Below are 22,313 nucleotides of genomic sequence, written 5' to 3' on the forward strand. Positions count from 1 at the left end.
TACCTCGGTATTCACGGTGGAAAGGGATCTGGGTGGTTGTACTGCTGGATTGCGGAGGACAGAAAGGATCGAGCATGTGGACATAAAGAAAGAGGATGTGTTGGAACTATTGAATGGCATCAAGGTTGGTAAGTCGCCGGGACCGGATGGGATGTACCCCAGGTTACTGTGGGAGGCGAGGGAGGAGATTGCGGAGCCTTTGGCGATGATCTTTGCATCGTCGATGGAGACGGGAGAGGTTCCGGAGGATTGGAGGATTGCGGATGTGGTCCCTATATTCAAGAAAGGGAACAGGGACAGCCCGGGAAATTACCGACCGGTGAGTCTAACCTCAGTGGTTGGTAAGTTGATGGAGAGGATCCTGAGAGACAGGATTTATGATCATCTAGAGAAGTTTAGTATGATCAAAAGTAGTCAGCACGGCTTTGTCAGGGGCAGGTCGTGCCTTACGAGCCTGGTTGAGTTCTTTGAAAATGTGACCAAGCACATTGACGAAGGAAGAGCGGTGGATGTGGTCTATATGGACTTCAGCAAAGCGTTCGATAAGGTCCCCCATGCAAGACTTCTTGAGAAAGTGAGAGGGCATGGGATCCAAGGGGCTGTTGCCTTGTGGATCCAGAACTGGCTTGCCTGCAGAAGGCAGAGAGTGGCTGTGGAGGGGTCTTTCTCTGCATGGAGGTCAGTGACCAGTGGAGTGCCCCAGGGATCTGTTCTGGGACCCTTGCTGTTTGTCATTTTCATAAATGACCTGGATGAGGAAGTGGAGGGATGGGTTGGTAAGTTTGCTGACGACACCAAGGTAGGTGGTGTTGTGGATAGTTTGGAGGGATGTCAGAAGTTGCAGCGAGACATAGATAGAATGCAAGACTGGGCGGAGAAGTGGCAGATGGACTTCAACCCGGATAAGTGTGTAGTGATCCATTTTGGCAGATCCAATGGGATGGAGCAGCAGTATAAAATGAAGGGTACCATTCTTAGCAGTGTAGAGGATCAGAAGGACCTTGGGGTCCGGGTCCATAGGACTCTTAAATCGGCCTCGCAGGTGGAGGATGCGGTCAAGAAGGCGTATGGCGTACTAGCCTTCATTAATCGAGGGATTGAGTTTAGGAGTCGGGAGATAATGCTGCAGCTTTATAGGACCCTGGTTAGACCCCACTTGGAGTACTGCGCGCAGTTCTGGTCACCTCATTACAGGAAAGATGTTGAAGCCATTGAAAGGGTGCAGAGGAGATTTACAAGGATGTTGCCTGGATTGGGGGGCATGCCTTATGAGGATAGGTTGAGGGAGCTTGGTCTCTTCTCCCTGGAGAGACGAAGGATGAGAGGTGACCTGATAGAGGTTTACAAGATGTTGAGGGGTCTGGATAGGGTGGACTCTCAGAGGCTATTTCCAAGGGCTGAAATGGTTGCTACGAGAGGACACAGGTTTAAGGTGCTGGGGGGTAGGTACAGGGGGGATGTCAGGGGTAAGTTTTTCACTCAGAGGGTGGTGGGTGAGTGGAATCGGCTGACGTCGGTGGTGGTGGAGGCAAACTCGTTGGGGTCTTTTAAGAGACTTCTGGATGAGTACATGGGATTTAATGGGATTGAGGGCTATAGATAGGCCTAGAGGTGGGGATGTGATCGGCGCAACTTGTGGGCCGAAGGGCCTGTTTGTGCTGTGGCTTTCTATGTTCTATGTTCTATTAATATCATCGTGAGTTCCCTGTCGAGATTCCAATCTCACTGTGAGCTCCCTCTAGATTGCACTATCACTGTGTGCTCTTTCGCGATTCCAATTTCACTGTGAGTTCTCTCTCTAGATACCAATGTCACTGTGAGCTCTCTCTCTCGATTCCAGTATCACTGTGAGCTCTCTCGCAATTCCAATATCACTGTGAGCTCTCTCCAGATTCCAAGATCACTGTGAGCTCTCTCTCTAGATTCCAATATCACTGTGAGTTCTCTCTCTAGGTTCCAATATCACTGTGAGCTCTCTCCAGATTCCAATATCACTGTGAGTTCTCTCTCTAGGTTCCAATATCACTGTGAGCTCTCTCTCTAGATTCCAATATCACTGTGAGCTCTCTCTAGATTCCAATGTCACTGTGAGCTCTCTCTCTAGATTCCAATATCACTGTGAGCTCTCTCTAGATTCCAATATCACTGTGAGCTCTCTCTAGATTCCAATATCACTGTGAGCTCTCTCTCTCGATTCCAATATCACTGTGAGCTCTCTCTCTAGATTCCAATATCACTGTGAGTTCTCTCTCTTGATTCCAATACCACCATGTGCTCTCTATTTCTAGATTCCAATATCACTGTGAGCTCTCTCTCGATGCCATTATCACTGTGAGCTGCCTCTCCAGATTCCAGTATCACTGTGAGCTCCCTCTCTAGATTCCAATATCACTGTGAGCTCTCTCTAGATTCCAGTATCACTGTGAACTCTCTCTCTATATTCCAATGTCACTGTGAGCTCCTTCTCTCGATTCCAGTATCACTGTGAGCTCTCTCGCGATTCCAGTTTCACTGTGAGCTCTCTCTAGATTCCAATATCACTGTGAGCTGCCTCTCCAGATTCCAGTATCACTGTGAGCTCCCTCTCTAGATTCCAATATCATTGTGAGCTCTCTCTAGATTCCAGTATCACTGTTAACTCTCTCTCTATATTCCAATTTCACTGTGAGCTCCTTCTCTCGATTCCAGTATCACTGTGAGCTCTCTCGCGATTCCAGTTTCACTGTGAGCTCTCTCTAGATTCCAATATCACTGTGAGCTGTCTCTCCAGATTCCAGTATCACTGTGAACTCTCTCTCTAGATTCCAATATCACTGTGAGCTCCTTCTCTCGATTCCAGTCTCACTGTGAGCTCTCTCTAGATTCCAATATCACTGTGAGCTCTCTCCAGATTCCAATATCACTGAGAGCTCTCTCTCCAGATTCCAATGTCACTGTGAGCTGTCTCTAATTTCCAATTTCAGTGTGAGCTTTCTCTAGATTCCAATATCACTGTGAGCACTCTCTAGATTCCAATATCACTGTGAGCACTCTCTAGATTCCAATAACACTGTGATTTCTGTCTACATTCCAATATCACTGTGAGCTCTCTCTAGATGCCATTATCACTGTGAGCTGTCTCTCTCAACGCCAGTATCACTGTGAGCTGTCTCTCTAGACGCCAGTATCACTGGGAGCTCTCTCTCTAAATTGCAATATCACTGTGAGCTCTCTCTCTCAATTCCAATATCACTGAGAGCTCCCTCTCTAGATTCCAGTATCACTGTGAGCTCACTCTGGATTCCAATATCACTGTGAACTCTCTCTCTTGTTTCCAATATCACTGTGAGCTCTCTCTCTTGTTTCCAATATCATTGTGAGCTCCCTCTCTAGATTCCAGTATCACTGTGAGCTCACTCTGGATTCCAATATCACTGTGAGCTCTCTCTCTTGTTTCCAATATCACTGTGAGCTCTCTCTCTTGATTCCAAGAACACTGTGAGCTCTCTCTTGATTCCAAGAACACTGTGAGCTCTGTTTCTAAATTCCGGTATCACTGTGAGTCTCTCTCTAGATTCCAATAACACATGTGCTCTCCATTTCTAGATTCCAGTATCACTGTGAGCTCTCTCTCTAGATTCCAATACCACTGTGAGCTCCCTCTAGATTCCATATCACTGTGAGTTCTCTCTCTCTAGATTCCAGTATCACTGTGAGCTCTCTCTAGATTCCAGTATCACTGTGAGCTCTCTCTCTCTCTAGATTCCAGTATCACTGTGAGCTCTCTCTAGATTCCAGTATTATTGTGAGTTCCCTCTCTGGATTGCAATATCACTGAGAGCTCTCTCTAGATTCCAATATCACTGTGAGCTCTCTCTAGATTCCAATATCACTGTGAGCTCTCTCTGAATTCCAATTTCAATGTGCACTCTCCCGAGATTCCAGCATCACTGTGAGCTCTCTCTCTCTCGATTCCAGTATCACTCTGAGCTGTCTCTCTAGATTCCAATATCACTGTGAGCTCTCTCTCGATTCCAGTATCACTGTGAGCTCTCTCTCTCTCGATTCCAGTTTCACTGTGAGCTCTCTCTCTCTCGATTCCAGTATCACTCTGAGCTGTCTCTCTAGATTCCAATATCACTGTGAGCTCTCTCTCGATTCCAGTATCACTGTGAGCTCTCTCGCGATTCTACTTTCACTGTGAGCTCTCTCTCTAGATTCCAATATCACTGTGAGCTCTCTCTAGATTCCAATATCACTGTGAGCTCTCTATTTCTAGATTCTAATATCACTGTGAGTTCTCTCTCTTGATTCTAATACCACTGTGAGCTCTCTCTAGATGCCATTATCACTGTGAGCTGCCTCTCCAGATTCCAGTATCACTGTGAGCTCCCTCTCTAGATTCCAATGTCACTGTGAGCTCCCTCTAGATTCCAGCATCACTGTGAGCTCTCTCTCTGGATTCCAATGTCACTGTGAGCATTCTCTCTTGATTCCGGTATCACTGTGAGCTCTCTCTCTCGATTCCAGTATCGCTCTGAGCTCTCTCGGTCTAGATTCCAGTGTCATTGTGAGTTCCCTCTCTAGATTCTAATGTCACTGTGAGCTCTCTCTAGATTCCAATTTTAGTGTGAGCTCTCCCTAGATTCCAGTATCACCATGAGCTGCCTCGAGATTCCTATATCACCATGAGCTGTCTCGAGATTCCTATATCACTGTGAGCTCTCTCTAGATTCCAATATCACTATGAGCTCTCTCTCCAGATTCCAATATCACTGTGAGCTCTCTCTGGATTCCAATATCACTGTGAGCTCCCTCTCTTGATTCCAGTATCACTGTGAGCTCTCTCTCCAGATTCCAGTATGATGTGAGCTCTCTCTCTAAATTCCAATATCACTGTGAGCTGTCCCTAGTTTCCAATTTCACTGTGAGCTCTCTCTCTAGATTCCAATTTCACAGTGAGCTCTCTTTAGATTCCAATATCATTGTGAGTTCCCTGTCGAGATTCCAATCTCACTGTGAGCTCCCTCTAGATTGCACTATCACTGTGTGCTCTTTCGCGATTCCAATTTCACTGTGAGTTCTCTCTCTAGATACCAATGTCACTGTGAGCTCTCTCTCTCGATTCCAGTATCACTGTGAGCTCTCTCGCAATTCCAATTTCACTGTGAGCTCTCTCTCTAGGTTCCAATATCACTGTGAGCTCTCTCTCTAGATTCCAATATCACTGTGAGCTCTCTCCAGATTCCAAGCTCACTGTGAGCTCTCTCTAGATTCCAATATCACTGTGAGTTCTCTCTCTAGGTTCCAATATCACTGTGAGCTCTCTCTAGATTCCAATATCACTGTGAGTTCTCTCTCTAGGTTCCAATATCACTGTGAGCTCTCTCTCTAGATTCCAATATCACTGTGAGCTCTCTCTAGATTCCAATGTCACTGTGAGCTCTCTCTCTAGATTCCAATATCACTGTGAGCTCTCTCTAGATTCCAATATCACTGTGAGCTCCCTCTAGATTCCAATATCACTGTGAGCTCTCTCTAGATTCCAATATCACTGTGAGCTCCCTCTAGATTCCAATATCACTGTGAGCTCTCTCTAGATTCCAATATCACTGTGAGCTCTCTCTCTAGGTTCCAATATCACTGTGAGTTCTCTCTCTAGGTTCCAATATCACTGTGAGTTCTCTCTCTAGGTTCCAATATCACTGTGAGTTCTCTCTCTAGGTTCCAATATCACTGTGAGCTCTCTCTCTAGATTCCAATATCACTGTGAGTTCTCTCTCTAGGTTCCAATATCACTGTGAGCTCTCTCTCTAGATTCCAATATCACTGTGAGCTCTCTCTAGATTCCAATGTCACTGTGAGCTCTCTCTCTAGATTCCAATATCACTGTGAGCTCTCTCTAGATTCCAATATCACTGTGAGCTCTCTCTAGATTCCAATATCACTGTGAGCTCTCTCTAGATTCCAATATCACTGTGAGTTCTCTCTCTAGGTTCCAATATCACTGTGAGCTCTCTCTCTAGATTCCAATATCACTGTGAGCTCTCTCTAGATTCCAATGTCACTGTGAGCTCTCTCTCTAGATTCCAATATCACTGTGAGCTCTCTCTAGATTCCAATATCACTGTGAGCTCTCTCTAGATTCCAATATCACTGTGAGCTCTCTCTAGATTCCAATATCACTGTGAGCTCTCTCTAGATTCCAATATCACTGTGAGCTCTCTCTAGATTCCAATATCACTGTGAGCTCTCTCTCTAGATTCCAATATCACTGTGAGTTCTCTCTCTTGATTCCAATACCACCATGTGCTCTCTATTTCTAGATTCCAATATCACTGTGAGCTCTCTCTCGATGCCATTATCACTGTGAGCTGCCTCTCCAGATTCCAGTATCACTGTGAGCTCCCTCTCTAGATTCCAATATCACTGTGAGCTCTCTCTAGATTCCAGTATCACTGTGAACTCTCTCTCTATATTCCAATGTCACTGTGAGCTCCTTCTCTCGATTCCAGTATCACTGTGAGCTCTCTCGCGATTCCAGTTTCACTGTGAGCTCTCTCTAGATTCCAATATCACTGTGAGCTCTCTCTAGATTCCAATATCACTGTGAGCTGCCTCTCCAGATTCCAGTATCACTGTGAGCTCCCTCTCTAGATTCCAATATCACTGTGAGCTCTCTCTAGATTCCAGTATCACTGTTAACTCTCTCTCTATATTCCAATGTCACTGTGAGCTCCTTCTCTCGATTCCAGTATCACTGTGAGCTCTCTCGCGATTCCAGTTTCACTGTGAGCTCTCTCTAGATTCCAATATCACTGTGAGCTGCCTCTCCAGATTCCAGTATCACTGTGAACTCTCTCTCTAGATTCCAATATCACTGTGAGCTCCTTCTCTCGATTCCAGTCTCACTGTGAGCTCTCTCTAGATTCCAATATCACTGTGAGCTCTCTCCAGATTCCAATATCACTGAGAGCTCTCTCTCTAATTTCCAATTTCAGTGTGAGCTTTCTCTAGATTCCAATATCACTGTGAGCACTCTCTAGATTCCAATAACACTGTGATTTCTGTCTACATTCCAATATCACTGTGAGCTCTCTCTAGATGCCATTATCACTGTGAGCTGTCTCTCTCAACGCCAGTATCACTGTGAGCTGTCTCTCTAGACGCCAGTATCACTGGGAGCTCTCTCTCTAAATTGCAATATCACTGTGAGCTCTCTCTCTCAATTCCAATATCACTGAGAGCTCCCTCTCTAGATTCCAGCATCACTGTGAGCTCTCTCTCTCTCGATTCCAGTATCACTCTGAGCTGTCTCTCTAGATTCCAATACCACTGTGAACTCTCTCTAGATTCCAATTTCAGAGCCCTGTGAGCTCTCTCTCTAAATTGCAATATCAATGTAAGCTCTCGCTCTGGATTCCAATATCACTGTGAGCTCTCTCTCTGAATTCCAGTATCACTGTCAGCTCTCTCTCTAGATTCCAATATCACTGTGAGCTATCTCTAGATTCCAATATCACAGTGAGCTCTCGCTTGATTCCAATATCACTGTGAGCTCTCTCTTGGTTGCATTATCACTGTGAGCTCTCTCTAGATTCCAATAACACCGTGTGCTCTCTTTCTAGATTCCAATATCACTGAGCACTCTCTCGATTCCAATATTACTGTGAGTTCTCTCCAGATTCCAATATCACTGTGAGCTCTCTCTCCAGATTCCAACATCACTGTGAGATCTCTCCCGAGATGCCAGTATCAGTGTGAGCTCACTCTCTAAATTCCAGTATCACTGTGAGCTCTCTCTCTAGATTCCAATATCACTGTGAGCTCTCTCTAGATTCCAATATCACTGTGAGCACTCTCTCTAGATTCCAATATCACTGTGAGCTCTCTCTCTAGATGCCAGTATCACTGTGAGCTCACTCTCTAAATTCCAATATCACTGTGAGCTCTCTCTCTAAATTCCGATATCACTGTGAGCTCTCTCTTGATTCCAATGCCACTGTGAGTTCTCTCTCTCTTGATTCCAGCATCACTGTGAGCTCTCTCTCCAGATTCCAATATCACTGTGAGCTCTCTCTAGATTCCAGTATCACTGTGAGCTCTCTCTAGATTCCAATATCACTGTGAGCTCTCTCTACATTCCAATATCACTGTGAGCTCTCTCTCTAGATTCCAATATCACTGTGAGCTCTCTCTTGATTCCAATATCACTGTGAGCTCTCTCTAGATTCCAATATCACTGTGAGCTCTCTCTACATTCCAATATCACTGTGAGCTCTCTCTCCAGATTCCAATATCACTGTGAGCTCTCTCTAGATTCCAGTATCACTGTGAGCTCTCTCTCCAGATTCCAATATCACTGTGAGCTCTCTCTAGATTCCAGTATCACTGTGAGCTCTCTCTCTAGATTCCAATATCACTGTGAGCTCTCTCTTGATTCCAATATCACTGTGAGCTCTCTCTAGATTCCAATATCACTGTGAGCACTCTCTCTAGATTCCAATATCACTGTGAGCACTCTCTCTAGATGCCAGTATCACTGTGAGCTCTCTCTCTAGATTCCAATATCACTGTGAGCTCTCTCTCTAAATTCCGATATCACTGTGAGCTCTCTCTCTAAATTCCGATATCACTGTGAGCTCTCTCTCTTGATTCCAATGCCACTGTGAGTTCTCTCTCTCTTGATTCCAGCATCACTGTGAGCTCTCTCTCCAGATTCCAATATCACTGTGAGCTCTCTCTAGATTCCAGTATCACTGTGTGCTCTCTCTAGATTCCAATATCACTGTGAGCTCTCTCTCTAGATTCCAGTATCACTGTGAGCTCTCTCTAGATTCCAATATCACTGTGAGCACTCTCTCTAGATTCCAGTATCACTGTGAGCTCTCTCTAGATTCCAATATCACTGTGAGCTCTCTCTAGATTCCAATATCACTGTGAGCTCTCTCTCCAGATTCCAATGCCACTGTGAGTTCTCTCTCTCTTGATTCCAGTATCACTGTGAGCTCTCTCTCCAGTTTCCAATATCACTGTGAGCTCTCTCTCTCAATTCCAGTATCACTGTGAACTCTCTCTCCAGATTCCAACATCACTGTGAGCTCTCTCTCTAGATGCCAGTATCACTGTGAGCTCTCTCTCTAAATTCCAATATCACTGTGAGCTCTCTCTCTAGATTCCAATATCACTGTGAGCTCTCTCTAGATTCCAATATCACTGTGAGCTCTCTCTAGATTCCAATATCACTGTGAGCTCTCTCTCCAGATTCCAATGCCACTGTGAGTTCTCTCTCTCTTGATTCCAGTATCACTGTGAGCTCTCTCTAGATTCCAATACCACTGTGAGCTCTCTCTCCAGTTTCCAGTATCACTGTGAGCTCTCTCTCTATATTCCAATATCACTGTGAGCTCTCTCTCTCAATTCCAGTATCACTGTGAACTCTCTCTCCAGATTCCAACATCACTGTGAGCTCTCTCTCTAGATGCCAGTATCACTGTGAGCTATCTCTCCAGATTCCAATGTCACTGTGAGCTCTCTCTCTAGATTCCAACATCACTGTGAGCTCTCTCTCTAGATGCCAGTATCACTGTGAGCTCACTCTCTAAATTCCAATATCACTGTGAGCTCTCTCTCTAGATTCCAATGTCACTGTGAGCTCTCTCTCTCGATTCCAATATCACTGTGAGCTCTCTCTCTAGATTCCAATATCACTGTGAGCTCTCTCTCCAGATTCCAATATCACTGTGAGCTCTCTCTCCAGATTCCAATATCACTGTGAGCTCTCTCTCCAGATTCCATTATCACTGTGAGCTCTCTCTCCAGATTCCAATATCACTGTGAGCAATCTCTACAGATTCCAATATCACTGTGAGTTCTCTCTCCAGATTCCAATGCCACTGTGAGTTCTCTCTCTTGATTCCAATATCACTGTGAGCTCTCTCTCCAGATTCCAATATCACTGTGAGCTCTCTCTCTTGATTCCAATATCACTGTGAGCTCTCTCTAGATTCCAATATCACTGTTAGCTCTCTCTAGATTCCAATAACACCGTGAGCTCTCTTTCTAGATTCCAATATCACTGAGCACTCTCTCGATTCCAATATTACTGTGAGTTCTCTCCAGATTCCAATATCGCTGTGAGCTCCCTTTACATTCCAATATCACTGTGAACTCTCTCTCCAGATTCCAACATCACTGTGAGATCTCTCCCGAGATGCCAGTATCAGTGTGAGCTCACTCTCTAAATTCCGATATCACTGTGAGCTCTCTCTCTATATTCCAATGTCACTGTGAGCTCTCTCTCCAGATTCCAATGCCACTGTGAGTTCTCTCTCTCTTGATTCCAGTATCACTGTGACCTCTCTCTCCAGTTTCCAATATCACTGTGAGCTCTCTCTCTCAATTCCAGTATCACTGTGAGCTCTCTCTCCAGATTTCAATATCACTGTGAGCTCTCTCTCTAGATTCCAATATCACTGTGAGCTCCCTCTCTAGATTCCAGTATCACTGTGAGCTCTCTCTCTCGATTCCAATATCACTGTGTGCTCTCTCTCGAGATTCCAATATCACTGTGAGCTCTCTCTCCAGATTCCAGTATGACTTGAGCTCTCCATCTAAATTCCAATATCACTGTGAGCTCTCTCTAATTTCCAATATCACTGTGAGCTCTCTTTAGATTCCAATATCATTGTGAGTTCCCTCTCTCGATTCCAATCTCACTGTGAGCTCTCTCTAGATTGCAATATCACTGTGAGCTCTCTCCCTAAATTCCAGTATCACTGTGAGTTCTCTCTCTCGATTCCATTATCACTGTGAGCACTCTCTCCAGATACCAGTGTGACGTGAGCTCTGTCTCTAGATTGCAATATCACTGTGAGTTCTCTCTCTAGATTCCAATGTCACTGTGAGCTCTCTCTCCTGATTCCAGTCTGACTGTGCGCTCTCTCTCTAGATTCCCGTATCACTGTGAGCTCTTTCTCCAGATTCCAGTGTGACGTGAGCTCTCTCTCTCGATTCCACTATCACTGTGAGCTCTCTCACTAGATTCAATATCACTGTGAGCTCTCTCTCTCGATTCCAATATCACTGTGAACTCTCTCTCTGGATTCCAGTATCACTGTGAGCTATCTCTCTCTAGATTCCAATATCACTGTGAGCTTTCTCGAGATTCCAATATCACTGTGAGTTCCATCTCTAGATTCCAGTATCACTGTGAGCTCTCTCTCTCGATTCCAATAACACTGTGAGCTCTCCCTCTAGATTCCAATGTCACTGTGAGCTCTCTCTCCAGATTCCAGTATGACGTGAGCTCTCTCTCTAGATTCCGGTATCACTGTGAGCTCTCCCTCTAGATTCCAACATCACTGTGAGCTCTCACTTGATTCCTATACCACCGTGTGCTCTCCATTTCTAGATCCTAATATCACTGTGAGCTCTCTCTAGATTCCAATATCACTGTGAGCTGCCTCTCCAGATTCCAGTATCACTGTGAGCTCTGTCTCTGAATTGCAATATCACTGTGAGCTCTCTCTCGATTCCAATTTCACTGTGAGCTCTCTCTAGATTCCAATATCATTTTGAGCTCTCTCTTGATCCCGATATCACTGTGAGCTCCCTCTGGATTCCAATATCACTGTGAGCTCCCTCTAGATTCGAGTTTCACTGTGAGCTCTCTCTAGATTCAAATTTCAGTGTGCACTCTCCCTAGGTTCCAGCATCACTGTGAGCTCTCTCTCTCTAGATTCCAGTATCACTCTGAGCTCTCTCTCTGGATTCCAATATCATTGTGAGCTCTCTCTAGATTCGAGTTTCATTGTGAGCTCTCTCTCGATTCCAATTTCAGTGTGCACTCTCCCTGGATTCCAGTATCACTGTGAGCTCTCACTCTAGATTCCAGTATCACTGTGAGCTCTCACTCTAGATTCCAGTATCACTGTGAGCTCTAACTCTAGATTCCAGTATCACTGTGAGCTCTCTCTAGATTCCAATATCACTGTGAGCTCTCTCTAGATTCCAATTTCAGTGTGACCTCCCCCTAGATTCCAAGGTCACTGTGAGCTCTCTCCAGGTTCCGATATCACTGTGAACTCTCTCTGGATTCCAATTTCAGAGCACTGTGAGCTCTCTCTCTAGATTCCAAGATCACTGTGAGCTCTCTCCAGGTTCCGATATCACTGTGAACTCTCTCTGGATTCCAATTTCAGAGCACTGTGAGCTCTCTCTCTAGATTCCAACATCACTGTGAGCTCTCACTTGATTCCTATACCACCGTGTGCTCTCCATTTCTAGATTACAATATCACTGTTAGTTCTCTCTCTCGATTCCAATATCACTGCGAGCTCCCTCTCTAGATTCCAATATCACTGTGAGCTCTCTCTCTAGATTCCAATGTCACTGTGAGCTCTCTCTCCAGATTCCAGTATGACGTGAGCCCTCTCTCTAGATTCCAATATCACTGTGAGCTCTCCCTCTAGATTCCAACATCACTGTGAGCTCTCTCTCTCGATTCCAATATCACTGTGAGCTCTCTCTCTAGATTCCAATATCACTGTGAGCTCCCTCTCTAGATTCCAACATCACTGTGAGCTCTCTCTCTAGATTCCAACATCACTGTGAGCTCCCTCTCTAGATTCCAGTATCGCTGTGAGCTCTCTCTCTCGATTCCAATATCACTGTGAGCTCTCTCTCTAGATTCCAATGTCACTGTGAGCTCTCTCTCCAGATTCCAGTATGACGTGAGCTCTCCCTCTAGATTCCAACATCACTGTGAGCTCTCACTTGATTCCTATACCACCGTGTGCTCTCCATTTCTAGATTCCAATATCACTGTGAGCTCTCTCTAGGTTCCAATATCACTGTGAGCTCTCTCTAGGTTCCAATATCACTGTGAGCTCTCTCTCGATGCCATTATCACTGTGAGCTGCCTCTCCAGATTCCAGTATCACTGTGAGCTCTGTCTCTGAATTGCAATATCACTGTGAGCTCTCTCTCTCGATTCCAATATCACTGTGAGTTGTCTCTAGATTCCAATTTCACTGTGAGCTCTCTCTAGATTCCAATATCATTTTGAGCTCTCTCTTGATCCCAATATCACTGTGAGCTCCCTCTGGATTCCAATATCACTGTGAGCTCTCTCTAGATTCGAGTTTCACTGTGAGCTCTCTCTAGATTCCAATTTCAGTGTGCACTCTCCCTGGATTCTAGTATCACTGTGAGCTCTCTCTCTCTAGATTCCAGTATCACTCTGAGCTCTCTCTCTTGATTCCAATATCACCGTGAGCTCCCTCTAGATTCCAATATCACTGTGAGCTCTCTCTAGATTCCAATTTCAGTGTGACCTCCCCCGAGATTCCAAGATCACTGTGAGCTCTCTCTGGATTCCAATTTCAGAGCACTGTGAGCTCTCTCTCTAGATTCTAATATCACTGTGAGCTCTCTCTCTAGATTCCAATATCACTGTGAGCTCCCTCTCTGGATTCCAGTATCACTGTGAGCTATCTCTCTCTAGATTCCAATATCACTGTGAGCTTTCTCGAGATTCCAATATCACTGTGAGTTCCATCTCTAGATTCCAGTATCACTGTGAGCTCTCTCTCTCGATTCCAATAACACTGTGACCTCTCTTTCTAAATTCCAGTATCACTGTGAGCTCTCCCTCTTGATTCCAATATCACTGTGAGCTCTCTTTTGATTCCAATATCACTGTGAGCTCTCTCTAGGTTCCATTATCACTGTGAGCTCTGTCTCTAGCTTCCAATATCACTGTGACCTCTCTCTCGTTTCCAATTTCAGTGTGAGCTCTCTCTGGATTCCAATATTACTGTGAGCTCTCTCTAGATTCCAACATCACTGTGAGCTCTCTCTAGATTCCAGTATCACTGTGAGCTCTGTCTCTAGCTTCCAATATCACTGTGACCTCTCTCTAGTTTCCAATTTCAGTGTGAGCCCTCTCTGGATTCCAATATCACTGTGAGCCCTCTCTGGATTCCAATATTACTGTGAGCTCTCTCTAGATTCCAACATCACTGTGAGCTCTCTCTCTGGATTCCAATATTACTGTGAGCTCTCTCTAGATTCCAGTATCACTGTGAGCTCTCTCTAGATTCCAGTATGACGTGAGCTCTCTCTTTAGATTTCAGTTTCAATGTGAGCTCACTCTCTAGATTCCAGTATGATGTGAGCTCCCTCTCTAGATTCCATTATCACTGTGAGCTCTCTCTCCAGGTTCCAATTTCACTGTGAGCTCTCTCTCCAGGTTCCAATTTCACTGTGAGCTCTCTCTCCAGGTTCCAATTTCACTGTGAGCTCTCTCTCCAGGTTCCAATTTCACTGTGAGCTCTCTCTCCAGGTTCCAATTTCACTGTGAGCTCTCTCTCCAGGTTCCAATTTCACTGTGAGCTCTCTCTCTCTAGATTCCAGTATCACTGTAAGCTCTCTCTAAATTCCAGTATCACTGTGAGCTCTCTCTCTAAATTCCAGTATCACTGTGAGCTCCCTCTCTAGATTCCATTATCACTGTGAGCTCTCTCTCCAGGTTCCAATTTCACTGTGAGCTCTCTCTCCAGGTTCCAATTTCACTGTGAGCTCTCTCTCCAGGTTCCAATTTCACTGTGAGCTCTCTCTCCAGGTTCCAATTTCACTGTGAGCTCTCTCTCCAGGTTCCAATTTCACTGTGAGCTCTCTCTCCAGGTTGCAATTTCACTGTGAGCTCTCTCTCCAGGTTCCAATTTCACTGTGAGCTCTCTCTCTCTAGATTCCAGTATCACTGTAAGCTCTCTCTAAATTCCAGTATCACTGTGAGCTCTCTCTCTAGATTCCAGTATCATTGTGAGTTCTTGATTCTGCTCTGCCTCTTCCTTACTTCTCCGTGCCTCTCTTACAGCTCTGGATCCTCCGCGAAACCTGTCCATCAGTGAGGTTAGTCGAAGGAGCGCGCTGATCTCCTGGCTTCCCTCCCAGGCTGAGACTGAGAACTACGTGCTTGTGTACAAGGACAGGAGTGGGCGGCGGAAGGTATGTCTGTTTCTTTTCGGTAATATTTGTCATTCTGCCTGGTGTTTGAGCGTGAAATATGTGATGATCTTTTCCTGTGAAATGTTGCAACAGTAAATGTCTGTGTTAAAGAAGGAGAAAGAGATTGTCTCAACCCCTGTTACCATTTCCTGTTTTCTCCCAGTTTGTCCATTCCAGCTTCTCCCTAACCAGCAACTTCTTTCCCCTTTAACCTTCTGCCTGTAGTCATGCCAGCCTGGATGGGCTATAATTACAGACTGATGCAAACTGGTGACCAATGATAACCACAACCCATCCAAGTAGTTCTCGCACTGTAAGCTGTCTAGTTGAGCACTGAGGTTCTTGAAGTTCATATTAAAGATAAACTGAGTGTGGCAGAGCAGGCGGATCCACTTGTCAGCTCCCGGAATATTTAGATGGTCCAAGATCAGCGCAGACTGCTTTTGCCCTCTGCATAGCAACAAGGTTGGAAACTGGTTCTTCTAGTTGTGCCCTCACCTTTCCCCAGTTAGTAGCAGCTACTGCTGTTCGATCAAAATCAATTCGCACAGTAATACCACAGATCAGGACCCAGACTCCCTGATACACAATCACCCTGCTTTCCTGTTTCCTGGAAACTTCCGTGCTCGCTCCCCCACTCTCTGCCCCACTCAGTGCCTTGAGCACTGCCCCATCCACATGCTGCCTTGCTCGCTGCCCTGCCCTGTGCCCTGCCTTGTTCCCCATCCTCTATCCAACATCTACCCAACCCTCTGCCACCCACCCTCCCGCTTGCCCGTTTGCTGCACCAATTGCTGCCCCTCTCGCCAACCAATGCCCTGCTCGCTGACATACTTGCATTCGGAGGGGGGATGGTTATTGAGCACTTGGAATCGGGGGAGTGAATTACTGGGGATCGGGAGAATGGATCGGTGGGGATCAGGAGAATGGATCGCTGGGGATCGGGAGAATGGATCGGTGGGGATCAGGAGAATGGATCGATGGGGACTGGGAGAATGGATCGCTGGGGATCGGGAGAATGGATCGCTGGGGATCGGGAGAATGGATCGGTGGGGATCAGGAGAATGGATCGATGGGGACTGGGAGAATGGATCGCTGGGGATCGGGAGAATGGATCGATGGGGATCGGGAGAATGAATCACTGGGGATCGGGAGAATGGATCGCTGGGGATCGGGAGAATAGATCGATGGGGATCGGGAGAATGGATCGCTGGGGATCAGGAGAATGGATCGCTGGGGATCGGGAGAATGGATCGGTGGGGATCGGGAGAATGGATTGATGGGGATCGGGAGAATGGATTGATGGGGATCGGGAGAATGGATCGATGGGGATCGGGAGAATGGATCGGTGGGGATTGGGAGAATGGATCGCTGGGGATCGAGAGAATGGATCGCTGGGGATCGGAGGAGTGAATTACTGGAAAATAGGTCGATGGGGATCAACGGAATGGATCTCTCGGGATCGGGGGAGTGAATTACTGGGGATTGGGTGAGTGAACCGCTGGGGATCGGGCGAGTGAAACAGGAGAATGGATCACTTGGGGATCGGAAGAATGAATCACTGGGGATCGGGAGAATGGATCGTTGGAGTGAATCACTGGGGATGCTGGAGTGAATTACTTGGGGTCTGAGGAATAAAGTATTAGGGATTGGGGCAGTGATTCATAGCGGACTTGTGGTTTGAATCACTGGGGATCTGGGGATCTGGGGAGTGATTCACTGGGTATTATGGAAGTAAATCACTGGGGATCGGTGTAGTAAATTACTGAGGATCAGAGAATTTGCACCCTGGGAATTGAGGGTGTGGATCACTAGTAATCCAGGAAGTCCAGTTAGTCTTACTTCGGTGGTCGGTAAGTTGATGGAAAAGGTCCTCAGGGATAGGATTTACGACCATTTAGAAAGATGCAGCTTAATCCGGGATAGTCAGCACGGATTTGTGAAGGGCAAGTCGTGCCTCACAAATTTGATAGAATTTTTTGAGGAGGTAACTAAGTATGTAGATGAAGGTAGGGCAGTTGATGTCATATACATGGATTTTAGTAAGGCGTTTGATAAAGTCCCCCACGGTCGGCTTATGAAGAAAGTAAGGATGTGTGGGATAGAGGGAAGTTTGGCCGATTGGATAGGTAACTGGCTATCTAACAGAAGGTGGTGGTGGATGGAATATTTTCGGACTGGAAACCGGTTACCAGCGGAGTGCCACAGGGATCAGTGCTGGGTCCTCTGCTCTTTGTCATTTTTATAAATGACTTGGAGGAGGGGGCTGAAGGGTGGATCAGTAAATTTGCTGATGACACCAAGATTGGTGGAGTAGTGGATGAGGTGGAGGGCTGTTGTAGGCTGCAAAGAGATATAGATAGGATGCAGAGCTGGGCTGAAAAATGGCAAATGGAGTTTAACCCTGACAAATGCGAGATGATTCATTTTGGTAGGACAAATTTAAATGTGGATTACAGGGTCAAAGGTGGGGTTCTGAAGAATGTGGAGGAACAGAGAGATCTTGGGGTTCATATCCATAGATCTCTGAAGGTTGCCACTCAAGTGGATAGAGCCGTGAAGAAGGCCTATAGTGTGTTGGCGTTCATTAACAGGGGGTTTGAGTTTAAGAGCCGTGGGGTTATGCTGCAACTGTACAGGACCTTGGTGAGACCACATTTGGAATATTGTGTGCAGTTCTGGTCACCTCACTACAAGAAGGATGTGGAGACACTGGAAAGAGTGCAAAGGAGATTTACCAGGATGCTGCCTGGTTTGGAGGGTAGGTCTTATGAGGAAAGGTTGAGGGAACTTGGCTTTTCTCTTTGGAGCGGAGGAGGTTGAGAGGAGACTTGATAGAGGTTTATAAGATGATGAGGGGGATAGATAGAGTGAACGTTCAAAGACTATTTCCTCGGGTGAATGGAGTGGTAACTAGGGGGCATAACTATAGGGTTCATGGTGGGAGATATAGGAAGGATGTCCGAGGTAGGTTTTTTACTCAGAGAGTGGTTGGGGTGTGGAATGGACTGCCTGCAGGGATAGTGGAGTCAGAAACTTTAGGAACATTTAAGAAGCTATTGGATAGGCACATGGAGTACTTCGGGATGATAGGGAGGAAATAGCTTGATCTGGGTTTCAGACAAAGCTCGGCACAACATCGTGGGCCGAAGGGCCTGTTCTGTGCTGTACTGTTCTATGTTCTATGTTCTATGTACTGATCATGGGAATCACTGGGGATCATGTGAGTTAATAACTGGAAATCTAAGGAGTGAATCATTGAGGGGATGTGGGAAATGATTCACTGGGGATATGAGGAGTGATTCACACGGGCCCAGAGGATGAATTACTGTGGATCGGGGCATGAATTACTGGGAATCCGGGGAGTGAATTACTGGGGATCTGGGAAGTGAATTACTGGGGATCGGGAGAGTGAATTACTGAGGATCTGGGAAGTGAATTACTGGGGATCGGGAGAGTGAATTACTGAGAATTGGGAAGTGAATTACTGGGGATCGGGAGAGTGAATTACTGAGAATTGGGGAAGTGAATTACTGGGGATCCGGAGAGTGAATTACTGGGGATCATAACATAAGAACTAGGAGCAGGAGTAGGCTATCTGGCCCCTTGAGCCTGCTCCGCCATTCAATAAGATCATGGCTGATCTTTGCATGGACTCAGCTCCACTTAACCGCCCACTCATCATAACCCTTAATTCCTTTACTGTTCAAAAATGTATCTATCCTTGCCTTAAAAACATTCAATGAGGTAGCCTCGAGTGCTTCACTGGGCAGGGAATTCCACAGATTCCTTTGTGTGAAGCAGTTCCTCCTCAACTCAGTCCTAACTCTGCTCCCCCTTATTTTGAGGCCATGCCCCCTAGTTCTAGTTACATCCGCCAGTGGAAACAACTTCCCTGCTTCTATCTTATCTATTCCCTTCATAATCTTCTATGTTTCTATAAGATCTCCCCTCATTCTTCTGAATTCCAATGAGTATAGCCCCAGTCTACTCAGTCTCTCATCATAAGCCAACCCTCTCAACTCTGGAATCAACCTATGAATCTCCTCTGCACCCCCTCCAGTGCCAGTATATCCTTTCTCAGGGGATCAAAACTGTACACAGTACTCCAGGTGTGGCCTCACTAGCAACTTATACAGCTGCAACATAACCTCGCTGTTTTTAAACTCCATCCCTCTAGCAATGAAGGACAAAATTCCATTTGTCTTCTTAATTACCTGCTGCACCTGCAAACCAACTCCTTGAGATTCTTGCACAAGGACACCCAGGTCCCTCTGCACAGCAGCATGCTGCAATTTTTTACCATTTAAATAATAGTCCATTTTGCTGTTATTCCTACCAAAATGGATGACCTCACACATACCAACATTGTACTCCATCTGCCAGACCCTCACCACTCACTTAGATTATCTATATCCCTTTGCAGACTTTCAGTGTCCTCTGCACACTTTGCTCTGCCACGCACCTTAGTGTCATCTGCGAATTTTGACACACTACACTTGGTCCCCAACTCCAAATCATCTATGTAAATCGTAAACAATTGCGGTCAAAGAACAAAGAACAATACAGCACAGGAACAGGCCCTTCGGCCCTCCAAGCCCGCGCCACTCCCCGGTCCAGGATTGAATCCTGAATCCAGGATCCCCGCCCAATTTTCCTGCCTATCTACATCCTAATATCCTATCCACCGAGCTGTCCCTCACAGCTACGATGCTTTGTTCATCACAACCTATTAACTCACCCCCACCCCCCCATTCCAGACCATGTGATCTCCAGGGAGAGGCGAAAACCCAGAGTGAAAACCCCAGGGCCAATATGGGGAAAAAAAATCTGGGAAATTCCTCTCCGACCCCCTGAGGCGATCGAAACGAGTCCAGGAGATCACACTGGCCCTGATCAGAAAATGCTTCCCAACCCTATTCATTTCCACTTCTGCTTTACGAACACCATCTGAATTCCCTGCCCCCGAGACAGGTTCCCAACTATCCGCAGTCTCGCTCTGTACTGGCACCAGCAAGATGATCATAGAATGAAGCCTTGAAACGAGAAACAAAGAACAATTAGCCCGCGCCGCTCCCTGGTCCAAACTAGACCACTCTTTTGTATCCCTCCATTCCCACTCCGTTCATATAGCTGTCTAGATAAGTCTTAAACGTTCCCAGTGTGTCCGCCTCCACCACCTTGCCCGGCAACCCATTCCAGGCCCCCACGACCCTCTGTGTAAAATATGTCCTTCTGATATCTGTGTTAAACCTCCCCCCCTTCACCTTGAACCTATGACCCCTCGTGAACGTCACCACCGACCCGGGGAAAAGCTTCCCACCGTTCACCCTATCTATGCCTTTCATAATTTTATACACCTCTATTAGATCTCCCCTCATCCTCCGTCTTTCCAAGGAGAACAACCCCAGTTTCCCCAATCTCTCCTCATAACCAAGCCCCTCCATACCAGGCAACATCCTGGTAAACCTCCTCTGTACTCTCTCCAAAGCCTCCACGTCCTTCTGGTAGTGTGGCGACCAGAACTGGACGCAGTATTCCAAATGCGGCCGAACCAACGTTCTATACATCTGCAACATCAGACCCCAACTTTTATACTCTATGCCCCGTCCTATAAAGGCAAGCATGCCATATGCCTTCTTCACCACCTTCTCCACCTGTGACGTCACCTTCAAAGATCTGTGGACTTGCACACCCAGGTCCCTCTACGTCTCTACACCCTTTATGGTTCTTCCATTTATCGTGTAGCTCCTCCCTACATTATTCCCATCAAAATGCATCACTTCGCATTTATCAGGATTGAACTCCATCTGCCATTTCCTTGCCCAAATTTCCAGCCTATCCAGGTCCCAACACTGATCCCTGAGGCACACCACTAGTCACTGATCGCCAACCAGAAAAACACCCATTTACCCCCACTCTTTGCTTTCTGTTATTTAACCAATCCTCTATCCATGCTAGTACATTATCCGTAACACTGTGCATCTTTATCTTATGTAGCAGTCTTTGGTGCAGCACCTTGTCAAATGCCTTCAGGAAATCCAGATACACCACATCCACAGGTTCCCCATTGTCCACTGCACATGTAATGTTCTCAAAGAATTCCACCAAATTAGTCAAACATGACCTTCCCTTCATGAGCCCATGCTGCATCTTACCAATGGGACAATTTATATCCAGATGTCTCGCTATTTCTTCCTTGATGACAGATTCAAGCATTTTCCCTACTACAGAAGTTACGCTAACCGGCCTATAGTTACCCACCTTTTGTCTACCTCCTTTTTTAAACAGTGGCGTCACATTTGCTGTTTTCCAATCTGCGGGAACCACCCCAGAGTCCAGCGGATTTTGGTAAATTACCACTAGTGCATTTGCTATTTCTCCCGCCAGCTCTTTTAGTACCCTGGGATGCATTGGGCCAGGACACTTGTCTACCTTTCGCCCCATTAGCTTGCCCGACACTACCTTTTTCGTGATAATAGTTTCTAGGTCCTCACCTGCCATAGACTTCCTGTCATCAATTTTTGGCATGTTATTTGTGTCTTCCACTGTGAAGACTGACACAAAATACCTGTTCAACACCTCAGCCATTTTCTCATTTCCAGTTATTACATCCCCCTTCTCATCCTCTAAAGGACCAATGTTTACTTTAGCCACTCTTTTTTGTTTTATATATTTGTAGAAACATTTGCTGTCTGTTTTTATATTCTGAGCTAGTTTACCGTCAAGGGAGTGAATGACTGGGAATCGGGCAGTGAATCAGCGGGGATCGGGGAAGTGAATCACTGGGAATCGGGGGAGTGAATTACTGAGGATCAGGGGAGTGAATTACTGGGAATTGGGAGCTAAATTACTGGGATCGGAGCAGTGAATCACTGGAAAGCGGGGTGTGAATTATTGGGAATCAGGGGAGCAAATCCCTGGGGATTGGTTGATAGATTCACTGGGGATCAGGGGAGTGAATCACTGAGGATCAGGGAAATGAATCCCAAGAGATCCAGTAGTGAATCCCTGGAGATCCGCCAAGTGAATTCCTGGGGATCCGCCAAGTGAATCCCTGGGGATCTGGGAAGTGAATCCCTGGTGATCCACAAAGGGAATCCGTGGGGATCCATGGAGTGAATCCCTGGGGATCCGGGGAGTGAACCCCTGGGTATCTGGGGAGTGAATCCATGGGTATCCGGGGAGTGAATCCATGGGTATCCGGGGAGTGAATCCATGGGTATCCGGGGAGTGAATCCATGGGTATCCAGGGAGTGAATCCCTGGGTATCCGGGGAGTGAACCCCTGGGTATCCGGGAAGTGAATCCCTGAGGATCTGG

General features: G+C 46.2%; 1 protein-coding gene across 1 annotated transcript in view; it reads left to right on the plus strand.

Moving 5' to 3' along the window:
* The window catches only part of tnr (tenascin R (restrictin, janusin)), a 383,262-nt gene that overhangs the window by 268,306 nt on the left and 92,643 nt on the right, over window positions 1-22,313 (plus strand). Inside the window, exon 15 of the mRNA XM_078219166.1 lies at window positions 14,861-14,991. Within this exon, the coding sequence (XP_078075292.1) occupies window positions 14,861-14,991 (131 nt within the window). The remainder of the gene's footprint in view (window positions 1-14,860; window positions 14,992-22,313) is intronic.

The sequence above is a fragment of the Mustelus asterias genome, chromosome 8 (genome assembly GCF_964213995.1).
Source record: "Mustelus asterias chromosome 8, sMusAst1.hap1.1, whole genome shotgun sequence".
Lineage (NCBI taxonomy): Eukaryota > Metazoa > Chordata > Chondrichthyes > Carcharhiniformes > Triakidae > Mustelus > Mustelus asterias.